Raw genomic sequence first — 23,256 nt, forward strand, 5'->3', positions numbered from 1 at the left:
TTTTTCTCCTATTACATTTAATGAAATTGAAAAATATATTGATAACCTAAAACCATCCAACTCTAAGGGAAATGATGGCCTATCATGTGATACATTAAAAAAAATAAAACAACATGTATTAACGCCATTACAACATATCTTTAATATATGCCTCAAAGATGGTCATTTTCCAGAACAGTTTAAAATCTCCACTATAATACCTATTCATAAATCTGGGGATACGCATAAATTAGACAATTACAGACCAATATCCCTTGTTTCAAACCTATCAAAAATATTCGAAAAATGCATCAAATTTAGAGTCATTGAACACTTAGAGAAATATAAAATTCTATCGAAAAACCAATACGGCTTTCGTAAAGATCTAAGCACTGAGGATGCCATATATGAATTGACAAAAAATATTTATACATCTATCGATAAAAAAAAGAAATGTCTTGCAATATTCCTAGATTTAAGAAAAGCTTTCGACACCGTTAATCATAATTTACTCATTAAAAAAATAACTCAACTGGGCTTCAAAAAACACACACTAAAATTACTATCAAACTATCTTAAAGACAGAACACAAAAAACAAAAATTGGGAATAATTATAGTTCAGAAACACAGATAAAAAACGGAGTTCCGCAGGGAACTGTTCTTGGCCCGATTTTATTCTTAATTTATATTAATGATTTATGTAATTTTGTAATCCCTGGTAAAATTGTTTCTTACGCCGATGACACGGCAATAATAGTGGATGGTAATAATTGGACAGAAACTTTTTCGAATGCAACTGTATGTATTTCACTTGTTTCAAAATGGTTAAAATACAACAAACTTGTCTTAAACTACAGCAAAACATTTTACTTACCTTTTTATAAAAACATCAAAAACAAACCAAAAGACAACCTTAAAATTAGAATCCATAATACAACTTGCAATCAAGAAATGTGCTTCCTGTGCAACGAACTCTCTAATGTCAAAAATATAAAATATTTAGGAGTATCAATAGATATTAATCTTAATTGGAAATCTCATATTAATCAAACCACTTCTAAACTAAGATATCTAACCTACATATTTTATAGACTCAAGGAAATTTTAAACGCTGAAAAATTGAAAATGATCTACTTCTCTCTGGTGCAATCTGCAATCACTTATGGCATAATAGGATGGGGTGGTGCACCTGATACTTTTATTAAGCCTCTACAAATAATTCAAAAGCACATAATTAAAGTCATATATAACAAAAATAAAACCTTTTCGACCGACCTATTATACAAGGAATCTAAATTATTTAACATTCGTAAATTATTTATATTACAAACTATGAAATATCTATTTAAAAACAAAAACAATTTCAAAATAAATGAAAACAGAATGAGCAAAAGAACAAATAATATATTTTACACCCCCCAAACCAATACTAAATTAATGCAGACGCATAGCAGTTTCATTGGTCCTCGTACATTTAACCTTCTACCACTACAAACTCAAATGATAAACAAAAAGATAGAATATATTAAAGAGGTAAAATTATGGCTGATTGACGCAGATATTGAAACGCTTTTACTATAAATTTATTTATCCTTTCTACAACTCACTTGCTGAAACTTTATAAATTATTGTACATAATGTTTTTCTCTTTACTTTTTATAATAACTATAAACAAAAAAAAAAACTTTTTCTACTAATGTATATTATACTTTAGGTACTTGAAATATAGTAATCGTTTTATATTACCCACACTCAGGCAGTCAGTGCCTTAGTGGGTTTTCATTTCTTATGTAAACTATTTGGTATTATATATTATGTTATTTTATATTATCTATTAATATGTATAATATGTGTAAAGAAATGAAAATAAATAAAGTAAAAAAAAAAAAAAAAAAAAAATAGCATATTAAAATCGTTTATACTTAAAAATACAATATAATCTCTCAATTATTATTATATTGAAATCCTTTTCTCTTATTTCTTATTCTTATCTCTTTCCTTCTTTTACATCCTTTTCTCTTTTCTATTTGATAAAATTTTGTTACATATAAAATTTTTATTTTGTTATATTGAAAAATAAAAATTCTTTTAATTATCTTTACACTCTCTGAAAAAATATGTTAAATTACTATTCACACGCGTTTCTCCGCCTTTTTAACACGAGCATTTGCTCTAAACAAAGGTGTATCACGATGTACTGTAATAAAAAGAAAATAAACTTAATGTAATGTAGTAACATGTAATTGTAAATTTAATATTAAATAAATAAATAAAAAAAAAATATATATATTGTTTTCGATATTACTCAAAAAACGGGATTTGCTTTTCCGACATAAGTCTTTGTGCCATTTACGAAGCAGAGAAAATGCGTCATAGTTAGCCTGGTTCTTGGATTTTTTCATATTTGCTAAAATATTTTGATTTTTTCTTAGTTACCTTAATAAGGGCAGCATTGTACCAAGGAGGATATTTCGAGTTCCACGAAAGTTTATGAGGAATATGAAGATTTATGAGGTATTTCAAAAACTTATAGAAACCGTCAAGCGCTTGTTCTATTTGAGAGGTAGAGAAAATGGAAGCCCAGTCAGCTTGTTCAAGGGCGAAATTAATTGAATCGTAGTCTCCACGATTATATAAAAAAACTTTTCTTTTCGCATTCGTCAATGAAGGAGTTTCCTGAAGTGGCACACTAATGGACAGAGCTTTATGATGTTCATCTTCGGGAACTAGCGGGTCGTCATTAGATTCGACGGAGATTAGTAGATTTGACAGAATCAGATCTAGGATATGGCCGCTTGAGTTTAGTTCACCGTTATATTGGGAGAGGTACAGAAAATGCATACAGTCTACGAAGGGATTACTAACGTGAGTAGAGTAATTACTAGCTGCATAGTGAGCAGATGTCTTAGTTTGGATCCATGAAATTTCAGGAAGATTAAAGTCACCTAAGATAATAAAAGAATCATTGGGGTTATTTGATACTACGTCTGATAACATGTTCAAGAAATTTTAGATTAAATATTGATGTTGAGTCCCCCCCGGGGATGTACACGCAACATATATGGACCAAACTGTGAGGTGTAGTATTAGTGCGAATGGTGACCCAAATGTCTTCAGCACAAGACGTCCATTCAGGTCTGGCAACGCTGATCAGCTCTTGTTTAAACAATCGTCGTTGTTTTGGTACGAAGACCTCTACAGTTCTGGTGGTATATTGCTAAAGACATGGGGGAGTATTCGAATAAATATTAGTGAGTAGGCGGTAAGTTATACATATAAATGATAATTTTAATGAATAAGTTCGGTTGTAGTGATAATAGTTCGGTAATATAACACAATAATTTCTTGGTATGGGTGCATAAAGTAGTTTAAAATAATAATGATATAAAAGTCTCGTAATACGCATCTCTGGCCCGGATAATGATAATATTATTCTGATGTTTATATAATTAGATAGAGGTAGATATCCATATTTGAGGTAAAAACGGTTAATAATACTATTCAGTTTATATTTGAGTAAAATGTTTGTTGACAAATGAGTAAACGGTAATTTGCTTACCACGGCAGAGAATATAATTAGTGTGTGTGAGACCGCGATTGTCCGTCCAGTAGGTCTGATTGTCGGGAGTGCAGGGGGTCGCCAACATGCGGTAACATGTATTTCATGTTTAATTTTGTATTTAGTATTTCAACTATCAATTTATTAGAATAACCGTTATTAAATGCTATTTGTTTTTTTGAATATATTGTTTTATTGTTATGTTATATGCTATTTATTTTTACAGGTTTTAAATACTTCACACAGGATATAAAGCTTCGCAAATAAATAATTTATATTTTTAGAAATTAGAAGACATTTTAATATAAAAGCAGATATAATTAACAAGATTTTTTTTAATAAACTCTCTTTTAAATATGCCCCCACTCAACTGGTCTTTCCCGTCTAAAGATATTGTAATTCCTAATTCTAATAAACCCCACCCACTATAACCCCTTCCCCCTCCTTCCACTTCTTTCCAATTGTAATCTATATTAAATTATTGACTTCGGAGTATACTTACTCCTGATGAGGTGAACTTCGTTCATGAAACATGTTGTGGTTGTATATAATAAAGTGATATAAACAAAGTTATTTGTGTTTTAATGAAATAAAGTTTAGTAAGATTACATTATTTTATCTACTTCCGTTGTATATCAATGCATATGTACGCAACAAAATGTAAACGTTATATTTATTTATTTATTGGACAATTTGTATAGCGCCGCTTTTGTGAGATATCACCTCAGGGGCGCTATATTGTAATAATCTATTTACAATATATACTCACCCTCTCTCTGTGAATGACCTAATTTTTACCTGTTAAATGTAACTGTTGTTAGTATCACTTAAACTGGGCGAAGCCCAAGCAAGTGCCGCCCGCAGGGCCTAGCAGCAAAAAAACCACGGAGCGGGTTTTTAACTGCTAGTAGTTGATTATTTTCCCTGGAAGTTAAACACAAAATTATCGCTAAATGTTGTAAAAAATATATGCGTATTCTGACTGATTCGTTCGAACCACCCTGTAGCATATAAAGTACATACAATGTACACTGCTAATTAAATATCACTAACCTTTGTTTTTTTCTGAAAATATATCCCCCACGTACGTTTTTGATGTCGTAATTTGTGTTTTCTAGTAAAATTTTTTCCAATGGTATTTTCCACCCCATTTTTAAGCGAAGAATTTCTTTAAAAATGTTATTAACTAGACCGGCGCGGACCAGACATCCGTTCACTGTCCTGTGGCGGCGGAGCAGGGTGGTATAACTCCGGCGCGGACCAGACATCCGTTCACTGTCCTGTGGCGGCGGAGCAGGGTGGTATAACTCCGGCGCGGACCAGACATCCGTTCACTGTCCTGTGGCGGCGGAGCAGGGTGGTATAACTCCGGCGCGGACCAGACATCCGTTCACTGTCCTGTGGCGGCGGAGCAGGGTGGTATAACTCCGGCGCGGACCAGACATCCGTTCACTGTCCTGTGGCGGCGGAGCAGGGTGGTATAACTCCGGCGCGGACCAGACATCCGTTCACTGTCCTGTGGCGGCGGAGCAGGGTGGTATAACTCCGGCGCGGACCAGACATCCGTTCACTGTCCTGTGGCGGCGGAGCAGGGTGGTATGACTCCGGCGCGGACCAGACATTCGTTCACTGTCCTGTGGCGGCGGAGCAGGGTGGTATAACTCCGGCGCGGACCAGACATCCGTTCACTGTCCTGTGGCGGCGGAGCAGGGTGGTATAACTCCGGCGCGGACCAGACATCCGTTCACTGTCCTGTGGCGGCGGAGCAGGGTGGTATAACTCCGGCGCGGACCAGACATCCGTTCACTGTCCTGTGGCGGCGGAGCAGGGTGGTATAACTCCGGCGCGGACCAGACATCCGTTCACTGTCCTGTGGCGGCGGAGCAGGGTGGTATAACTCCGGCGCGGACCAGACATCCGTTCACTGTCCTGTGGCGGCGGAGCAGGGTGGTATAACTCCGGCGCGGACCAGACATCCGTTCACTGTCCTGTGGCGGCGGAGCAGGGTGGTATAACTCCGGCGCGGACCAGACATCCGTTCACTGTCCTGTGGCGGCGGAGCAGGGTGGTATAACTCCGGCGCGGACCAGACATCCGTTCACTGTCCTGTGGCGGCGGAGCAGGGTGGTATAACTCCGGCGCGGACCAGACATCCGTTCACTGTCCTGTGGCGGCGGAGCAGGGTGGTATAACTCCGGCGCGGACCAGACATCCGTTCACTGTCCTGTGGCGGCGGAGCAGGGTGGTATAACTCCGGCGCGGACCAGACATCCGTTCACTGTCCTGTGGCGGCGGAGCAGGGTGGTATAACTCCGGCGCGGACCAGACATCCGTTCACTGTCCTGTGGCGGCGGAGCAGGGTGGTATGACTCCGGCGCGGACCAGACATTCTTTCACTGTCCTGTGGCGGCGGAGCAGGGTGGTATAACTCCGGCGCGGACCAGACATCCGTTCACTGTCCTGTGGCGGCGGAGCAGGGTGGTATAACTCCGGCGCGGACCAGACATCCGTTCACTGTCCTGTGGCGGCGGAGCAGGGTGGTATAACTCCGGCGCGGACCAGACATCCGTTCACTGTCCTGTGGCGGCGGAGCAGGGTGGTATAACTCCGAGAAAAAAATGGGTCAGTAAAAAGACACGGAAATCTCTATGGCTATGTGACGTACATTTTGAACAAACTTTTGTGCGCAGTTCATGTTTATACGCCGATGTCAAAACTCTTAAAGTTCAGTGCTATGTGAAAGGATACACAGACACTACATCAATTCGACACAGGTTTCCGTGTTCTAAGGAGTGCCAGATTTTGTTTCGTATTTGGCTAGCGTGTGATGCGTTATACTTACCTGTATAACAGCCAATAAATGTGTATAGTGTAGGTTATGATAGAGTGAAACAGATGTAGTTGATAATTTAAGTTTATTGCAAACACGTTACACTATTACACGATTAGAATATCAGAAGGATTTAGTAGGAATCAAGAGATGTCGACCGCCAGGTCAGATCAGAGAAACAGGAATGCTCGTCGGTAATGGATTGGCAGCGAGCTCTGTTTCACGTCGGGTTGCCATCCGTGAAACAGTGTTTCCGTATTAAAATATTATTTTAGGCTGGCAGACAGTTCTTGCCCCCACATACCTTCCCCCCAGTGTCAACGATACATAAAAGAAAAAATTAGGGGTTCTAGAAAAAATATATACATATCACAAAATTTGCATGACGTCGGTTACATAATATAAACAAATTCGGTGTGTGACGTCATCGCAAAATAACATAAGCCTATGCGTTCAGAAAGATATCTCTTAAATGGTGAAGTTACTTTATGAACAATACATTTATATGTTTGTGAACGCATAGTCATGAACAAATTCCTAATAATAACATTATTTGAAAGTTAAATCCTTTTTTTAAAAATGTGTTGATATAATTACATGTTCGGAGCATGTACTGCATCTACGAACTGTATGTTTTTCTTGGAGCATTTACTGCATCGACAAAATTTTACATTTATAATTGGAGCATTTACTGCATCGACAAAATTTTATATTTATAATTGGAGCATTTACTGCATCGACAAAATTTTATATTTATAATTGGAGCATTTACTGCATCGACAAAATTTTATATTTATAATTGGAGCATTTACTGCATCGACAATTGTATGTTTGTATTTATTTTCAAAACCAAAAGTTGCAAACAGAGTGCATTTAATACTTTAATGTTTGAAAACAGAGCTCGCTGCCAATCCATTACCGACGAGCATTCCTGTTTCTCTGATCTGACCTGGCGGTCGACATCTCTTGATTCCTACTAAATCCTTCTGATATTCTAATCGTGTAATAGTGTAACGTGTTTGCAATAAACTTAAATTATCAACTACATCTGTTTCACTCTATCATAACCTACACTATACACATTTATTGGCTGTTATACAGGTAAGTATAACGCATCACACGCTAACCAAATTGGTGACCCATCGACTCAGAACAATATACCGACTTTAGTATTTTAAAATCATTTTGCAACATTCCGTCACGGCCAAGGATCAGAAAAGAGAAACAGCAATCCCGGGCAAGATCAGTAAGTAAAATCCAATTCATATATCTCTTACAAATCAATTTTTTAATATAAATGCTAGTAAATGTCCCGGTAATTTAAGGAAATATACACGTGGTATAGTTCCCATCAATACCCTATTTTGTCAATCAATCCCTAGCTTGAAATGTTTTACTATTTTTATGAAAATTAAGTGCGTGTTAAAATTAATTTCAGTGAGAACGATCCTGAAATCAGGCTGTCAACAACGTGGCTAACCATGGCATCATAATCTTGCGATGAATTACAACCTACCCACTACAACCTACAACGGCAGCATCTACTCCCCGGACAAGGAAGATGACGCAACAATCCACGTGGACAACCTGCAGTTGAACAAGCCAACCTACCCACATATCTCAATCAAGTAACCTATATCACGATTTCTTATTGCCATTTCGCAAAACAATGAATTGTTCAGCATACCTACATAATCATGTTTTAGATATACATTATTGTAGTGATATTAAGGTTATTGTCCAATAATTGCCAAACCTTACTTTGAGGTAATTTAACATCACACTATTTTGTAATAACAAATTTAAATTATTATTGCACTATATAATAATAGCGCCATATTTGCATATCGGTATTTCACAATAACTTACGTGACGCGGTTTGCGTCTTCACTAAAATACAATACAAACGCGAACTCGCTAATAACTTGCTAAGATATCCGGTAGATGGAATAGATTCTTACACAGTATTCTCTAGTTTTTTTTGGATTTTTTTATGTCTTGCATAACGTATTACGTAACATATTATTGGAAATGACCTCATCGGAAGAAACAAACATACCTTCATCGTTTCAAGAACCTGTAACAATTTCTCAAGATAAGTTGAACACAATGGAAGACCAACGCGCAGGACATTCGGAAGCAAACGTGCATCATGTATCTGTACGCCTACCAGCTTGCTGGAAAACCAACATAGCCTTGTGGTTTGCCCAGGCAGAAGCACAATTTTCGAATTCCAGAATTAAGGAAGACTTTACCAAATACAATACAATCGTCGCGGCATTGGACTCCGAAACACTACAATTGGTTAGTGATATAGTAATCGAACCACCGCCTAAAGATAAATATGTACGAATAAAAACTGCATTGATTGAGCGCCTGCAGGATTCGGAAGAAAAACGCCTGACCCGTCTACTCACCGGAATCCAATTAGAAGACAGAAAACCCACTGGACTTCTACGACATATGGTAGAATTGGCGGGACCAATGCTTAACAAAAGTGCGATAGTGAAGACTCTTTGGCTGCAGCGCTTGCCTCAACACGCCCAAGCAATTCTATCAGCACTCCCCGACAACGATATAGATCAGCTAGCTTCGGCCGCTGATAAAATTTTAGAGGTCTATCAGAAACCTGAATGCAGCGCGGTGGAGGAAAACCACAAACCAGGCCCGTCGCATCCCGAATCAGCATTAAACACCATTCTACAAAATCTACAAGACCAGATTGTTTCTTTAACCCAAGAAGTGAAACAACTTAAATTGTCGAAAAGCAATCAGAACGACGACCAGTCTCACAACTTCCGTGGCCGCAGGTACCAAAGCCCACGTCGAAGAGATTACTCCCAACCAACAAGTTCTTCTCGGCAAACTACCGCTTGGAGACCCAGGTCCAGGTCTCGCGGCAAATCTCCTATAAAGAATCTCGGATATTGCCAACCGCATGCAAGGTACGGCGACAAGGCTTACCGGTGCTACAAGCCATGCACATATGCTAGCACGAACGCGGGAAACGCCAACGGAAGCCCACAGTAGGGACGTGTGAACTTCCATACAACAGTTGTCGTCTCTTCATTTACGATTTGGAAACCAGACAGAAATTTCTAGTAGATACGGGGGCAGATGTTTCCGTTATTCCTAGAAATAAGGACCACCGTACGAAATGTATAACTTCTGACAATTTTCCAACAACATTATATGGCGCAAATGGTAAACCTATTAAAACATACGGCACACAAATTACAGAACTCAATTTCGGTCTACGCCGAGCAATGAAGTGGCGCTTCATCGTAGCGGATGTATCGAGAGCTATACTCGGAGCTGATTTCCTCCATCACTACAACCTGATGGTGAATTTAAGGAAAGCAATGTTATTGGATCAATCGACAGGACTACACATCAAAGGCACCACTTTCAAAGGACCTACTTCTGGCATCTCTACAATAGCATCATCACAAAAGTACGGCGATATCCTGAATAAATACCCATGTTTAACTCGACCAAATATGAAAATCCCGGAAATTAGAAAACATTCGGTCACACATTGTATCGAGACCAAAGGACCCCCCGTTACAGAACGTGCCCGCAGACTGGCACCAGCCCTTTTGGAAGCTGCTAAGAAAGAATTTAAATTCTTAATGGAACAAGGAATTTGTAGACCATCTAAAAGTAATTGGGCAAGCCCATTACATATGGTGAGGAAACCTAATGGAGAGTGGAGACCATGCGGTGATTACAGGCGATTAAATGCAAAAACTGTGGCGGACAAATATCCTATTTCGCAACTTCACGACTTTTCGCACAAACTATTGAAAGCACGAATCTTCAGCACTATAGATCTCACTCGAGCGTACCACCAGATACCAGTTGAACCAGAGGATATCCCTAAAACAGCCATAATCACACCATTCGGCCTATATGAGTTCACATCTATGCAATTCGGCCTCTCAAATGCTGCACAGACCTTTCAACGATTTATGCACGCAGTTACCAGAGACCTTGATTTTTGTTTTGTCTACCTGGACGATATCCTGATAGCCTCAGAAGACGAAGAAGAACACAGGAAACATTTGGATACTCTATTTAAGCGACTAGCCGATAATGGCCTCGTTATAAACGTTTCAAAGTGTAATTTTGGTGTGACAACTGTTAACTTTCTAGGTCACACAATCACTTCAGAGGGAATGACACCGATCAAAGAGAAAGTCAAGGCTATTACCGACTTTCCGCTGCCAAAAACTGCCAACGGATTAAGACGCTTCCTAGGAATGTTGAACTATTATCGCAAGTTCCTCCCAAATTCCATCAACACTCAAGAAAAACTATTTAACTGTATAAAAGGATACAAGAAAAACGACAAGCGTTCACTCATTTGGAACGAGGAGCTGACAGCAGCATTCAATGATTGTAAAAACCAACTCGCGAATGCAGCCCTCCTAGTACATCCAGATCCCAACTCAAGAATTGCCATCATGGTAGATGCCTCCGACATGGCAATTGGAGCTTCTTTACAACAATTTAAAAATAACACTTGGGAACCTCTCGGATTTTTTTCTAAGAAATTTACAACACCGCAGCGTAAATATAGCACATTCGACCGTGAACTAACAGGTGTCTACGAAGCTGTAAAATATTTCCGAAACAACATAGAAGGTCGCACATTCACTATCTATACTGACCATAAACCTATCACCTTTGCCTTCAATAAAAAACGAGCGTCTAGTTCTCCACGCCAGGAGAGACAACTGGATTTTATTGCGCAGTTTTCTACAGATATAAGGCATATTTCGGGACACCAAAACACAGTAGCTGACACTCTATCTCGGGTTGAAGAGATTAATAGTCCTACTATTGATTACAAGGAAATGGGACAAGCGCAGAGTCAAGACGACGAATTAATTAAGGCAAAAGATGACTCCTCCCTATCCTTACGACTAATGGTGATCCCTGGCACAGACACATCAGTATGGTGCGACATCTCGACAGGTCATGTCAGACCTTTTGTACCACTAGACATGCGAAAAACTGTCATACAGAGCATACATGACGTATGTCATCCAGGCGTCGCAGGAACAACTAATACGATCAAACAACGATTTGTATGGCCAAACATGAAAGCTGACATAAGATACTTCGTGAAGCACTGCATCGCTTGTCAGAAAGCAAAAATCTCCAAACATACGGTTGCCCCCCCGGCAACGTATTTATTACCAGAAGATCGCTTCAGCAACATACATATTGACATCGTAGGCCCATTGCCAGCTTGCAACGAGTACCAGTACCTATTAACCATAATAGACAGATTTACCCGCTGGCCCGAGGCAATTCCTTTAAAGGACATTACAGCCGAGACAGTAGCTTCAGCACTGACGAACCACTGGATCGCACGACATGGAGTACCGATAACCTTAACTTCGGACCAGGGTCGTCAATTCGAAAGCCATTTATTTAAAAAGCTTACTCAGAAATTCGGAATTAAACACTTAAGAACCACAGCGTACCATCCCCAAGCGAATGGAATTATAGAACGTTGGCATCGTACTTTAAAAGCATCTCTCATGGCAAGTGGTGAGCAAAACTGGATGGAAACCCTTCCACTTATATTACTTGGCCTGAGATCTACTGTTCGTGAAGAATTGAAATGTTCGCCAGCCGAACTTACTTATGGAAGAACTCTTAAACTTCCCTGCGACTTCTTCACAAGTACTCCACGAGAAGAACCCGATACTTATATCGGACGTTTACAGAGGAAATTTGAATTAATTAAATCAACCCCTACCTCTAATCACAGCTCAAGAAAATTTTTTGTACACTCGGAACTTCCCGTTTCTACGCACGTATTTCTGCGGACAGACAGTGTTAAAAAACCGTTACAAAACCCATACGAGGGACCTTATAAGGTCGAGGAACGAAATGACAAGACCTATGTCATCACCATTAAAGGTAAACCTAAGCGCGTTTCGATAGACCGCCTGAAACCAGCCTTCGTTCCCACCGAGGAAAATGTTCCAGATCATGTATCTATTCCAGACTCACCTGAAGCAAAAACAACAACAAGATCAGGCCGACAAGTCCATTTTCCAAAAAGATACGGTACATACTAATGCATAAAAAAGACATAATTTTCTCACACATCGCCAAATTGGCATCACACATAAATTTTCTGTAACTCATGATAGAAACATTGATTAAGAATCTACTCTTGCTATCGATTTAAAGATTGAATTTCATATACCTACATTTATTTTTCTTTAAATTACTGTTACATAGATAATATTTAAGCGTTCAAGTTCTTGATGAAAACCTGACCTTTATATTATAATTACTTTGCAAATTACTACGTTTTTTATCATTTTATAAAAAACCTTATTACGGTGAATACTTTCATCCTTTAAAACCATGAAGTAATACCATGTAATCGCACAAAGTTACCTAGCTAACTTTTCACTTACCATATTATAGTGCAAACTCATATACATATATTTTCTTGGATAATTATCCATTTCGCTATATGCGACAACTTTTGTATAAATCTTGTTTAGAAATAACTTACCACTATATGTGATGACTATGTTATAAATATAAATACTTTTAACCATGCTACATCAAATATTCCCAATTATGCATCTGATGTAACATGTCGTTGAGACATATATGTATTATTATTAATTTTTTTACAGAATTGAACCATTGTCATTTGTTCGTAAGAAAACATAGCCATTTGATAATATTATCAATACAAACACGTTACACTATTACACGATTAGAATATCAGAAGGATTTAGTAGGAATCAAGAGATGTCGACCGCCAGGTCAGATCAGAGAAACAGGAATGCTCGTCGGTAATGGATTGGCAGCGAGCTCTGTTTCACGTCGGGTTGCCATCCGTGAAACAGTGTTTCCGTATTAAAATATTATTTTAGGCTGGCAGACAGTTCTTGCCCCCACACGTAAATGGTCGTGGAGTATTAATAGATTAGACTTCATTCATAAGCCGATATTGACGACCTATGTAAGTGTTTGTGCATCGCATTTTGCAATTGATTGCAAAAGGTCGAATGGTGTATTGAGAAAGCACGCATTGCCGACGCTTCATCTTCCCTTCATCGAACAATGCCTGGATTTGCCCCGTCCTCGGTGTGTAGAAAACAAGAAACTTGATTATAACAATAATACAGGTACAAATCTCTCTTTATTTTATTTTATTTTATTTGGAAAACCAACAGTTATAATCATTACAAGGTATGGTGTAGTAAGTGTTAAATTATTTAACCAATAATAGGTTTTCACTAAGGTATTTTAATTATTTAGTGAACATATATAGTATTTATGTTAGAAAAAAAGTTACAATTAGCCTATAGGGATGGGATGGCGGAAGGGAGGAGGATGGGATGGATCTAGTCTGTGTAATGTGTAACATGTACGTATGTGTATTAATAAAAAAATAATAATGATAATATAATTATTTATTGATTTTAGGTTTGAAATTGTGGGGTGCTGAGTTAAATAAGTCTATTTTACTGTATGAAGTATTAAAATTGTATGAAGCACGGTGAATAAAAGCATTTTGTTTTGAGTTAGTGTTACATTGAGGGATGTTTAATGTGTGATTTTGTCTGGTTTGTCTGATGGGTACTCTTAATTGAATTCTTTCTAGTAATTCCGGGCAATCTATCACAGAGGTGGCAAGTTGTTTTTTCCTAATGTTTGTTTGTTCCTAATGTATTGTATAACTTATCTTAATTTTACCTCAGAATTGAATCTATTTTCGTTTTTAGACCGAGTATTGTGCCAAGATTCTACAGCGCGTATTGTGATGCAATCCAAGATCATGATTATATTACAAGGTACAAATGTCTTCTGTATTACATCAACTTAGCTTATTAATTTTATTCATATTATTATTTAACCAACGTTTTTATTTCAGAGCGTAATTTCTTCCCAAAACCCAGCGGTGTGCCCGTTGCTGTCAAAAGGGTGTCAGAAGATAATGAAGGTACATATCTGTTTTATATTAAGTGGAAGGAAATAGTGTTCTATGTTTTGTTTTGCTGATTTGATAAAAAAAGTATATATTTCAGAGCGTAATTTCTTCCCCAAACACAGCGGTGTGCCCGTTGCTGCCAAAAAGGTATCAGAAGATATGAAGGTATACATTTTTTTCATATTAGGTATATGAAAGGAAATAATCTACTACGTTTTACAATGTAATATGTAGATCATTTTTTCAATAAGAATTTTTTTTCAGGTATGTTCAGAATTGTTCCTGGACCCAGCAGCATTGTACCTAGGTACACGTAAAAAGGATGGTTTTCTGCTTAAGCATATTTATAACTTTTTTATAATAATTTTTTGGTAGCTTTTGTTTTGAATAATGTAATCACATGTTGTGTTTTTATAGGTAAACAAAGGTGCAATTTAAGATACATTGGGTCAACTGCAACCCCTTCTCCAAAGAAAAACATGTTGCATTTGGAGCTTTTGAGGACCAAGCGTCAACTAAGAAAAGCGTCTCGATTTGTCAACTCTAATTTCTGCTTTGAAGATTCTCTTTAAATTCATTTTGTCACAAGTAAAGTTTAGTCGGGCAGATAAATCTTTGGCACTTGCTGTATATAAGGTAGGACCAAAATGCTATCGATTCTTGTCCAAAATGTTTGCATTACCTTCACCCTTGACCCTGAATAAATAGTTAGCTTCAGTATCTCTCAAACCGTGAATTAATCAAATTTTATTTGACCATTTGAAAAAAAAACTGATTCTATGCAGAATATTCATAAATACTGCATATTAATGTTTGATAAGATGAGTATTTTTCCTCATGTTAACTTCAATGCGCGTAATAGTAATATTGAAGGGTTAGAGGATAATGGTGATGTGAGAAGAAAAAAAATTGCTGATCATGCTCTAGTCTTAATGATTAAAAGTCTTACCACTCCCTACCTTTTTTTTTCGTTTTCAGAAAGTAGAACTAATTATTATGACTTGAAAGAAATTCTTCTAACTGTTCTAGGAAAATTGTTCGAGTTTGGTATTAAGCCCGTTGCAACTGTATGCGACCAAGGCACTGTGAACATTAGGGTGGTAAAAGCCTTGCTTGAAGACACTCTAATAAGTTGCATAAGGAATAATACAGAATATAGGGGTGGATACTTCATGGTAAATGAAAATATGATTTTTCCCTTATTTGACGCACCTCATCTTTTGAAGTGCGTTCGTAATAATCTTTTAGATAAAGACATGATTTTTTATGAGGATGGAATAAAAAAGTTGGCTTCGTGGGACAATTTGATTCAGGCTTACAAATTTTTACCAACTGAATCGTTTAAAAGGGTGAATGGAATAACGGACAGCCATATGAAAAAGTTAAGAAAATGAAGGTGAAACTTGCCTCACAAGTTTTTAGTGACACAGTGTCTGCCGCACTGGAAACACTAAATCATTTACGCCCAGAGGCCTATACTAAAAATCCATTGGAGGCAGCACGATTTTCGCAATTTTTTTAATGTATTATTCGATAGTGTCAATGGGACATCAATACACCCCAAAAGGGGCAAAAAATATCGTGTGGCTTTATCGAAAAACTCCCCACATATTCAATTGTGGAATGAGTCATTGAGAACAATAAGCACGATGAAATACGTCCATCATACAACAGGCGAGAACATTAGCTCCTGTGTTAACTAATCGGACTTTTCCCATAAATGGCATTACTAAATAATTGTGGAATTTTCTGGAAACTGAGGGTTTTAAGTTTTTGAAATGTCGCTACCTGAACCAAGATCCATTAGAGATTTTTTTCGGGTCTATTCAAAGTTGTGGTGTCCAAAATCCGTCCGCTACTTTGTTTACGGCTGCATTTAAATCACTTATGATTTGTAATTTAGCGTCTCCGCGTTCACTTGGTACCAATTGTGAAGCTGATTATTCTACCATTATTTTGTCTAATATTGCTGATTTTATTTATATTCATTCCACCTCTTCCCCTTTAAATTAAAATGTGACTTCCTTTTTAACTATACCTGATGTAGAAGCCCGATTTGGGAAAATTTGGAATTTATTTTCCATTCAAAAATTTAGTATCGACTCCTATGTTGCAGGATTTTTATTAAAAAAGGTGTTGAAAGTGATCCAAGGCTGTGAAGAATGCAAGTCATCTTGCATTGGTGATCCTTATGATCCCATGAATTCTTTTATTTTAACTAGGAAATACCGCATCGCAGAGAGATCTTGTCTGAACTATCCTACGAAAAGCTTTGCCCTTAACGCTTTGGAAATTCATTATGTTGTCGAGTATGTACTAAATCATAACTGTGAAAATATTCATCTTGTGCATATTATTAAAGAAACTGTTGCCAAATATGTATGTTTCGATTGGATTAATTGTGAGGGGCATAAAAAATTGTAATAAATGCAATCATTAAAATCACTGTGCCTTCATAATTAATTCAAGGTGTGCAGACATCAATACGAAATTATCTGGCAAAGATACAAGATAATATAATGGACCAGATTCCATGAGGAAAATGGCCATTCAACGTTTTTTAAATTATAATAAATACAGGAAGAAATTTTTGTCCTAATTAGTTTATTTTATTTGTCTAGGTTTTTTTACATACTCGACATCATAATGAATATCTTTAAACATCTTTTTTAAAATGTGTTTTGTACTTCTACATTCTTGTATTTCCTGTTTCTGTAATATCCATATTAATATACAATGTATATTAATCATTTCTCAAAAAAAAAGTTGCATTAAAATTTATATTTTATGCGAAACAACCAAAGTAAGAATCGTGTCTACTTTCTTATCAGGCCGAAGAAATTCTCTTTTCTGATAAGGAATACATGACCTTGCATGTAATTTTTTGTAAAATATATACGTATAAATGTAACTCGTATTAAAACAAAACACAAAAATCTTCTGTGTTTTTCATTTTTCTGAAGCAGAGAAATGTCAAAATTTGATACTGTCGTAAAAAGTACATATTCACATTTCATATTTGATAGTCTTATAAATTTTCTTCCTTTATTTAAAGAATTTAAAATTTCAAGTCATTTTAGTGTATTTTTAGGACAGATTGATTGTTCATCTCAGAACAAGATTTCACCTGACATGCGCTGTCCTGAGAAAATGAGCTTTAAAGAAAGATACTTTAAGGTCATTTTCGCATGACAGCACTTTGTCGGATGGATCTTTTTTGTTGTGAGGGAATATTTCGACATTTCAAACATTTTTATTTTTAAAATAATATTTTAGGCTAGTGAATGGGGTAGGCTCCGAATGAGAATTATGTCTATAGTTACTCTTTTTTTTAGTTTCCTCTATCCTAGTCGATGGTGTGTATGACGTGTGTTACCCAAAGATATTAGAAGAACGAGATATGCTATGTTGGCCGCCGGACCGTAGGCGGAGTACTACCTAATTAGGGTACTTTGAATACTATCGGGACGTGTACGCACAGAAATCTGTTCTATGTATTAGTGCCAACTGAAACGAAAAAAAAAATATCTTTGGGCTTACCTATGGTAAAATTTAGGACCAATCGGTTCAGTGCAAAAAGCCCGAAGATATCGATCTAGTGAGTGGTTTATTTATGCGGTGGAGACAAAACTTCGGCTTGCACCGAGTTAATAAAAATGCACAAACGCGAATCGAAATTAATTACTATTAAAAATATATATTTTTGGTGAAAAATTATTTCTAATGTATCAAAAATGTCTTAATAAATTATTGTTGTAAAAAAATCTGAACTGTAACAATTTGTAAGACCATAAATTTTATTAGTCAAATTTGCATTAAAATTTATATGCGTTTTGTGACGAAAATGATTTTATTTATTAGTAATTTTATTTAAAGTCAAAACAAAAGTCTTATACATACGATCCGTAGAAAATTTATCGATTGTTCATACTGTATAATAATATGGTTTGAAATATTTGTTGTATAATACAAATTCACCTTTGAAAATGTAACGAATCTGCGCATCCACCAACGGTAACCCTTTATTATGATATGAAAATATATTTTTTTTTCAAAATTTAACGTCTTGCTTTAGTAGATAAAATAACGATCTTTCGAAATCAATTTTTGTTTTTTTTGTAGAAAAGTGTCCATACGTCTAAAATTAGCCTAAAAATGACAAATTTCAGGCCGAGTCTACCTATTTCGCCTTAAGAGGAATATGAAAGCCAAAAATATTTGTGTTCTTTCAACTTCCAAAATAATAATAGAGCTACTCATATCGTTAAGATTATCTGTGTTGTGTGATTATCTGTCGAGGCAACGAATTTTAAAATAATGAGAGTCGCCGTGCAGTAGGTCCCTGTAATAGGTAAAAAGCGCCCGGCAGGATCTCCTTATGTTGATCCTGCCGCACGCTCACTAAAACCCTTTTTAACTGGTGGACGCATACTACCGGAGTTTTTGTGAGAACAGCAGTCGTGAACGCGCTGACTTTCAACTGCCAATAATTCTTCAACTTTAAAGATTACTGATTAATATAATTACATAGTTTATTTTTAATTTTTAAATGCTGTATTTTTTATGTTTTTGTAGATATATTTATATGAATAATCATTAAAAATAACAAGAGCATTATTAAAATTATATATATTTAGAACGGGTTGTTTCGGAGAATTTGAACAATTCATCAAATTTCAACGTTCATTTTCGGGTTCTGTGAAAGACTTATTCAAGTTCTGTTTTTATATCATTGTAGGCTAGTTGCTTGACAAAACTGAAATAAAAACAGAACTTGAAAAAATCTTTCACAGAACTTGAAAATGAACGTTGAAATTTGATGAAATTTTCAGATTCTCCGAAACAACCCGTCCTAATTAAATATAATAACACACTTCACGCAAAATCCAATTCGAGGAAATGGATTTTGTTTTAAACAGCTATTTCTTTTAAAATAATACATATTTTTATTGAGATTTTTTATATATTTGTCACCACACTCCAACTTAAATTTTTTTTATCTGAAAATAAAGCCTACTTTTGTAATGAGACTCGATACACTGAAATTAATGTCAGTGTTAAGCCATTAAGTGATGTTTTATTTGTAAAAAATGTATGTATTTCTATATATTTTCTTTCTTCATTTTCGCACAAATCATTACAAAACAAACAAACACTTCCGCATCTCCGATGCGACAAATGGAAGCACGTGTTATCTGTTCTACGGGTTTATATATAGTTTACTTTTGATAAAATATCCTTCCACACAAAGAACAAAAAGTTGTAGAGTTGGTTCAAAATCTTTAAATACATATAAATATATTTGGAAGTTGGAGCCCTTACAAAGAAATTGATATTAGCAATGCCTTTCTCTCCATTCAAATAGGACCGGCGTAAGAGGTAAAACTACCCTTCCCGCCAAAAGTGTTAATAGTATTATTTTTTTTAAAGAAAGGCAAACATACCCGGATTACAAATAACCTGACAATGTTTGAAAATCTAACTAACATTACTTATACACTACCATCAAAGTAAACTGAAAATGTTGCTTGTGTCATGATGGTGGACTTGATGGTGGAAAGACGAGGAATTGAACTCACGACGCCGGTGACCCAGCCTGCCACATTTCCACTGTAATTTTTCAAAGAAAGATGAGCTGCAAAAGCCCTTTGGGCGTTTACAAAAGAATGTATCATATTATATTAAAATGCAATTTATGCATATACTTTTATAAAACTTACACGCACTTTACCAAATTTGCGTACTTATATCTTAATAAAATCAATTTTAAATGCAATTTCAAAAATCAATTAAAGCAAACAAATCTCAGTATTATAAATTATCGAGGAACAACTCAAAACCATATGAACTAATAATTCTTTATTCCATCTATCAATTTGTGGATCGACACAAATTTATAAATTTTTAGGAAAAACGTTATTATAAATGAACTCTCACACTCTTGTCTGAGAAAAATTCAATTTACAGTTTTTCTTCTATCTCTAATAGGTAACGAGATAAAGACATAAAAATGCGAACAAGTTAATTGCACGACAAGGTTTGGTTTTTCGTGAATTTCAGTCGAACTTTATAAAAAATTACTAAAAAACTTTACTTGAGCAGTAATTATTAATGTTTTTTTTACCAATGTTGATCTTATGAACCAAAATTAGGTTGAAAATTGAAACGGAGATAAGTAGGTATAGTGTTTTAAACTTTCCTGGAATTTATTATTATTTATAGAAATTTTATATCTTGAAATTAGTAGTGCGGACGCAATAACAATATATAAACAAATTTAGTCAGCAATATTTCGTCTAATTAAATAACTACTATTTAAAAACTAAACAAAACCGTGAATTGGAATACACACCTATTGTGCTGCCCTAACGCGAGTCCACATTTCCTGAGAATATTTTTTTCGTTTTCTTAGCTTGCTTACATTTGGTTTTTGTTTTTACTCCCCATTTTAAATTATGGACCTGTAAAAACTCATTAAGTAATTACAAATACAAACTGAAAGCATTTTTCCATGAGAAATAAATCATTAACTCAGGTAAACACGGAATAAAAACATCGATTAACAAGTAGTATTTTGATTAATCTGTCTGAAATGTGCGTCAATTAATCTGTAAAAAACTAACTTTTTTTGCTATAAATACATCTGTTTTTACTAATAATACCTAGATTTTACTAAATATTAAACCTTTTCCCCCAGGGAATGTAGTCAACCACACTAACAACTAAGCCGAATCCCAATTTGGTAGGACTGTTAGTTAACTGTTGTAATGTCATCCAATTTCAGATAAATGCGTATACAGGGTGTATCGGCACGTACCCGACAAACTTTAACCAGATATTTCTTAGCACATTTGGAGTAAAAAATGTTATGGGCACTTTGCTGTCCGGTAACATTTTTTTTTAATAATAATTGAATTTCTGCAAGTCCAAAAGCCTTTTAGAAAATATTCTTTCACTTTCTAAAGTTCTGATATTTGTTTTTAATTAAAGATTTGAAATGGTACCAAAGTGTGCTGCTTTTTATGCAAGCGGCAATGAATTGTCCTCGTGAGGCACGTCGACACTTTGGAAAGATCTGACGAAAGTCTCCGCCCAAAACGATAACTTTGTTACCAAAGACAGAATCATTTCTCATGGTATCAGGTATAGTACGCTCAATTACTTCTAAGGCTACACCTGGAGCCATCAGTGCTTCATCCCATAGTACAAAATCTGCTTCCGTTGTAATTTTCCGATTCTTTAATGCCACTTTACGTGTTGTATTGTTCTGTAAATTGAGAGGTAAAGCAGTATGACTTATTACCCAACCTGGGAAACAAGAGAGCTGCAATGCCTGTCCAAACGACTGATTAATACCTTTTTCTCTTAGAGTGTGAATTAAAGTTTCGTAAAAAGGTATGTTTTTCCCGTTCCGCCCGAGCCATCAATGAAAAAACACTTGTCATAGTTTAATCTGAAAAAAACATATTCAAATTAAAATTATATGCTTGAAGTTGTTTGACATTGAGTTTGGCAGCCAATTGATGGCTAAATTCACCAAAAGTGTTTTCAGAAATTTCATTAAAATCAGTCACTTGTCCGAAACTGCAACATTCATCGGGTTCAGGTAAGCCCTGTATTCTGCAAAATGAATTCTCCTTCATAAGCATTTCCTGTTTGTTTAAAAGACAAAGATTAATAGCTGTTTCAGCAACACCATGATCAAAAAAATCTTCACATATACTACATTTCGCTGCCTTAGTCTTGTATGTTCAATAGATCATTTAGCAAATTTTACAGGAGACTTTTTATTTTTCGGAATAACTTTATTGAGTAAAACCTCAAATTGTAATATTTAAATATTGAAGACAATATTAGTGATTTCTAAACGAAAATCTGAAACAGAAAAATCAGAAAAGGAAACGGTCACATCTGGGACTCGAACCCAGGACCCTTGTCTTTCCGGGACAGTGCTCTACCAACTGCGCTAATGGGACCCTATTCCCCTCGGTCACTTTTAACTCTATCATACTTCGAATAAGAACTACTAACATTGTCTTCATTTTTTCACCGCACATTTTTATTGGCTACTATCTTTATGTATGATCGCAAGATTCAACCCGCGTTTTTTTTACAGGAGACGTTTTTTTTTGTTTTTACAGTCAAATTTAAAAAAATATCGATTTGGGTCATTTCGTTTAATACATATTTATGTGTAACAGGAAATTATTATTAATATATTATATGAAGCTATAATATGCCCATATTATGACTTTAAAGGTGGACGTTGAACATGGCTTAAAAATGATGAATGATATTTTGGATATTGAACAAATCGTTTGAGGTATTTTTTGTTCAATTAGCCAATTAGTGGTAAATTGTATATACAGGGTGATTTTTAGATTTCAAATACTTTACTTTTATCTTAGTTAGTAATTGACCTAAAGTATTACTATAAAATATGCAAACAGAGTCCTTGAGTTGATTTTTCACAAAAAGTGCTCTATATAAATCCTCCAATCTTTTGGAAGTTAGAAAACAATGCACAAGTACAAAGGTACCTACAGCTAATATACTACTATCGGTTGTCGGTGCATGCGTGATGTGAAATATTCTTACATCGTACGTATTACGGTCTCCATGGTCTAGGGGTACTCTTGACTAGAAATCCGGAGGTCGCGGATTCAAATCCCGGCGTGCGCAAGTAAATTTTATTTGATTCATTTATGTTATTTCACAAATTATTCATTTAAAATAACATATAGTCTATTTGCGGCATGTTACTGAGAGGAAAATATGGTGTAAAGACCACCATAAGAAATGAAATGGCTTTAGCCGTGTTTGGTGATCAGATCTGAATAGATACTCACATACCATTTCTCTTCTCCTTCATCCTCCTTCCTCTCTTTCTCCTCTCCATTTTCTTCCCC

The 23,256-nt window shown here is 35.9% G+C and overlaps 1 protein-coding gene across 1 annotated transcript; it reads left to right on the plus strand.

Moving 5' to 3' along the window:
- The first annotated feature begins 7,869 nt into the window (after nucleotides 1–7,869).
- Nucleotides 7,870–9,399, plus strand: LOC149422752 (uncharacterized). Its single transcript, XM_089633998.1, has 2 exons — nucleotides 7,870–7,997; nucleotides 8,607–9,399. Exons 1-2 carry the CDS (start codon nucleotides 7,870–7,872, stop codon nucleotides 9,397–9,399), a joined length of 921 nt encoding a protein of 306 aa, XP_089490124.1.
- The last annotated feature ends 13,857 nt before the right edge of the window (nucleotides 9,400–23,256 follow it).

The sequence above is a fragment of the Hesperophylax consimilis genome, chromosome 7 (assembly GCF_061612785.1).
Source record: "Hesperophylax consimilis isolate HC1 chromosome 7, BYU_Hcon_1.0, whole genome shotgun sequence".
NCBI classification, from domain to species: Eukaryota; Metazoa; Arthropoda; class Insecta; order Trichoptera; family Limnephilidae; genus Hesperophylax; species Hesperophylax consimilis.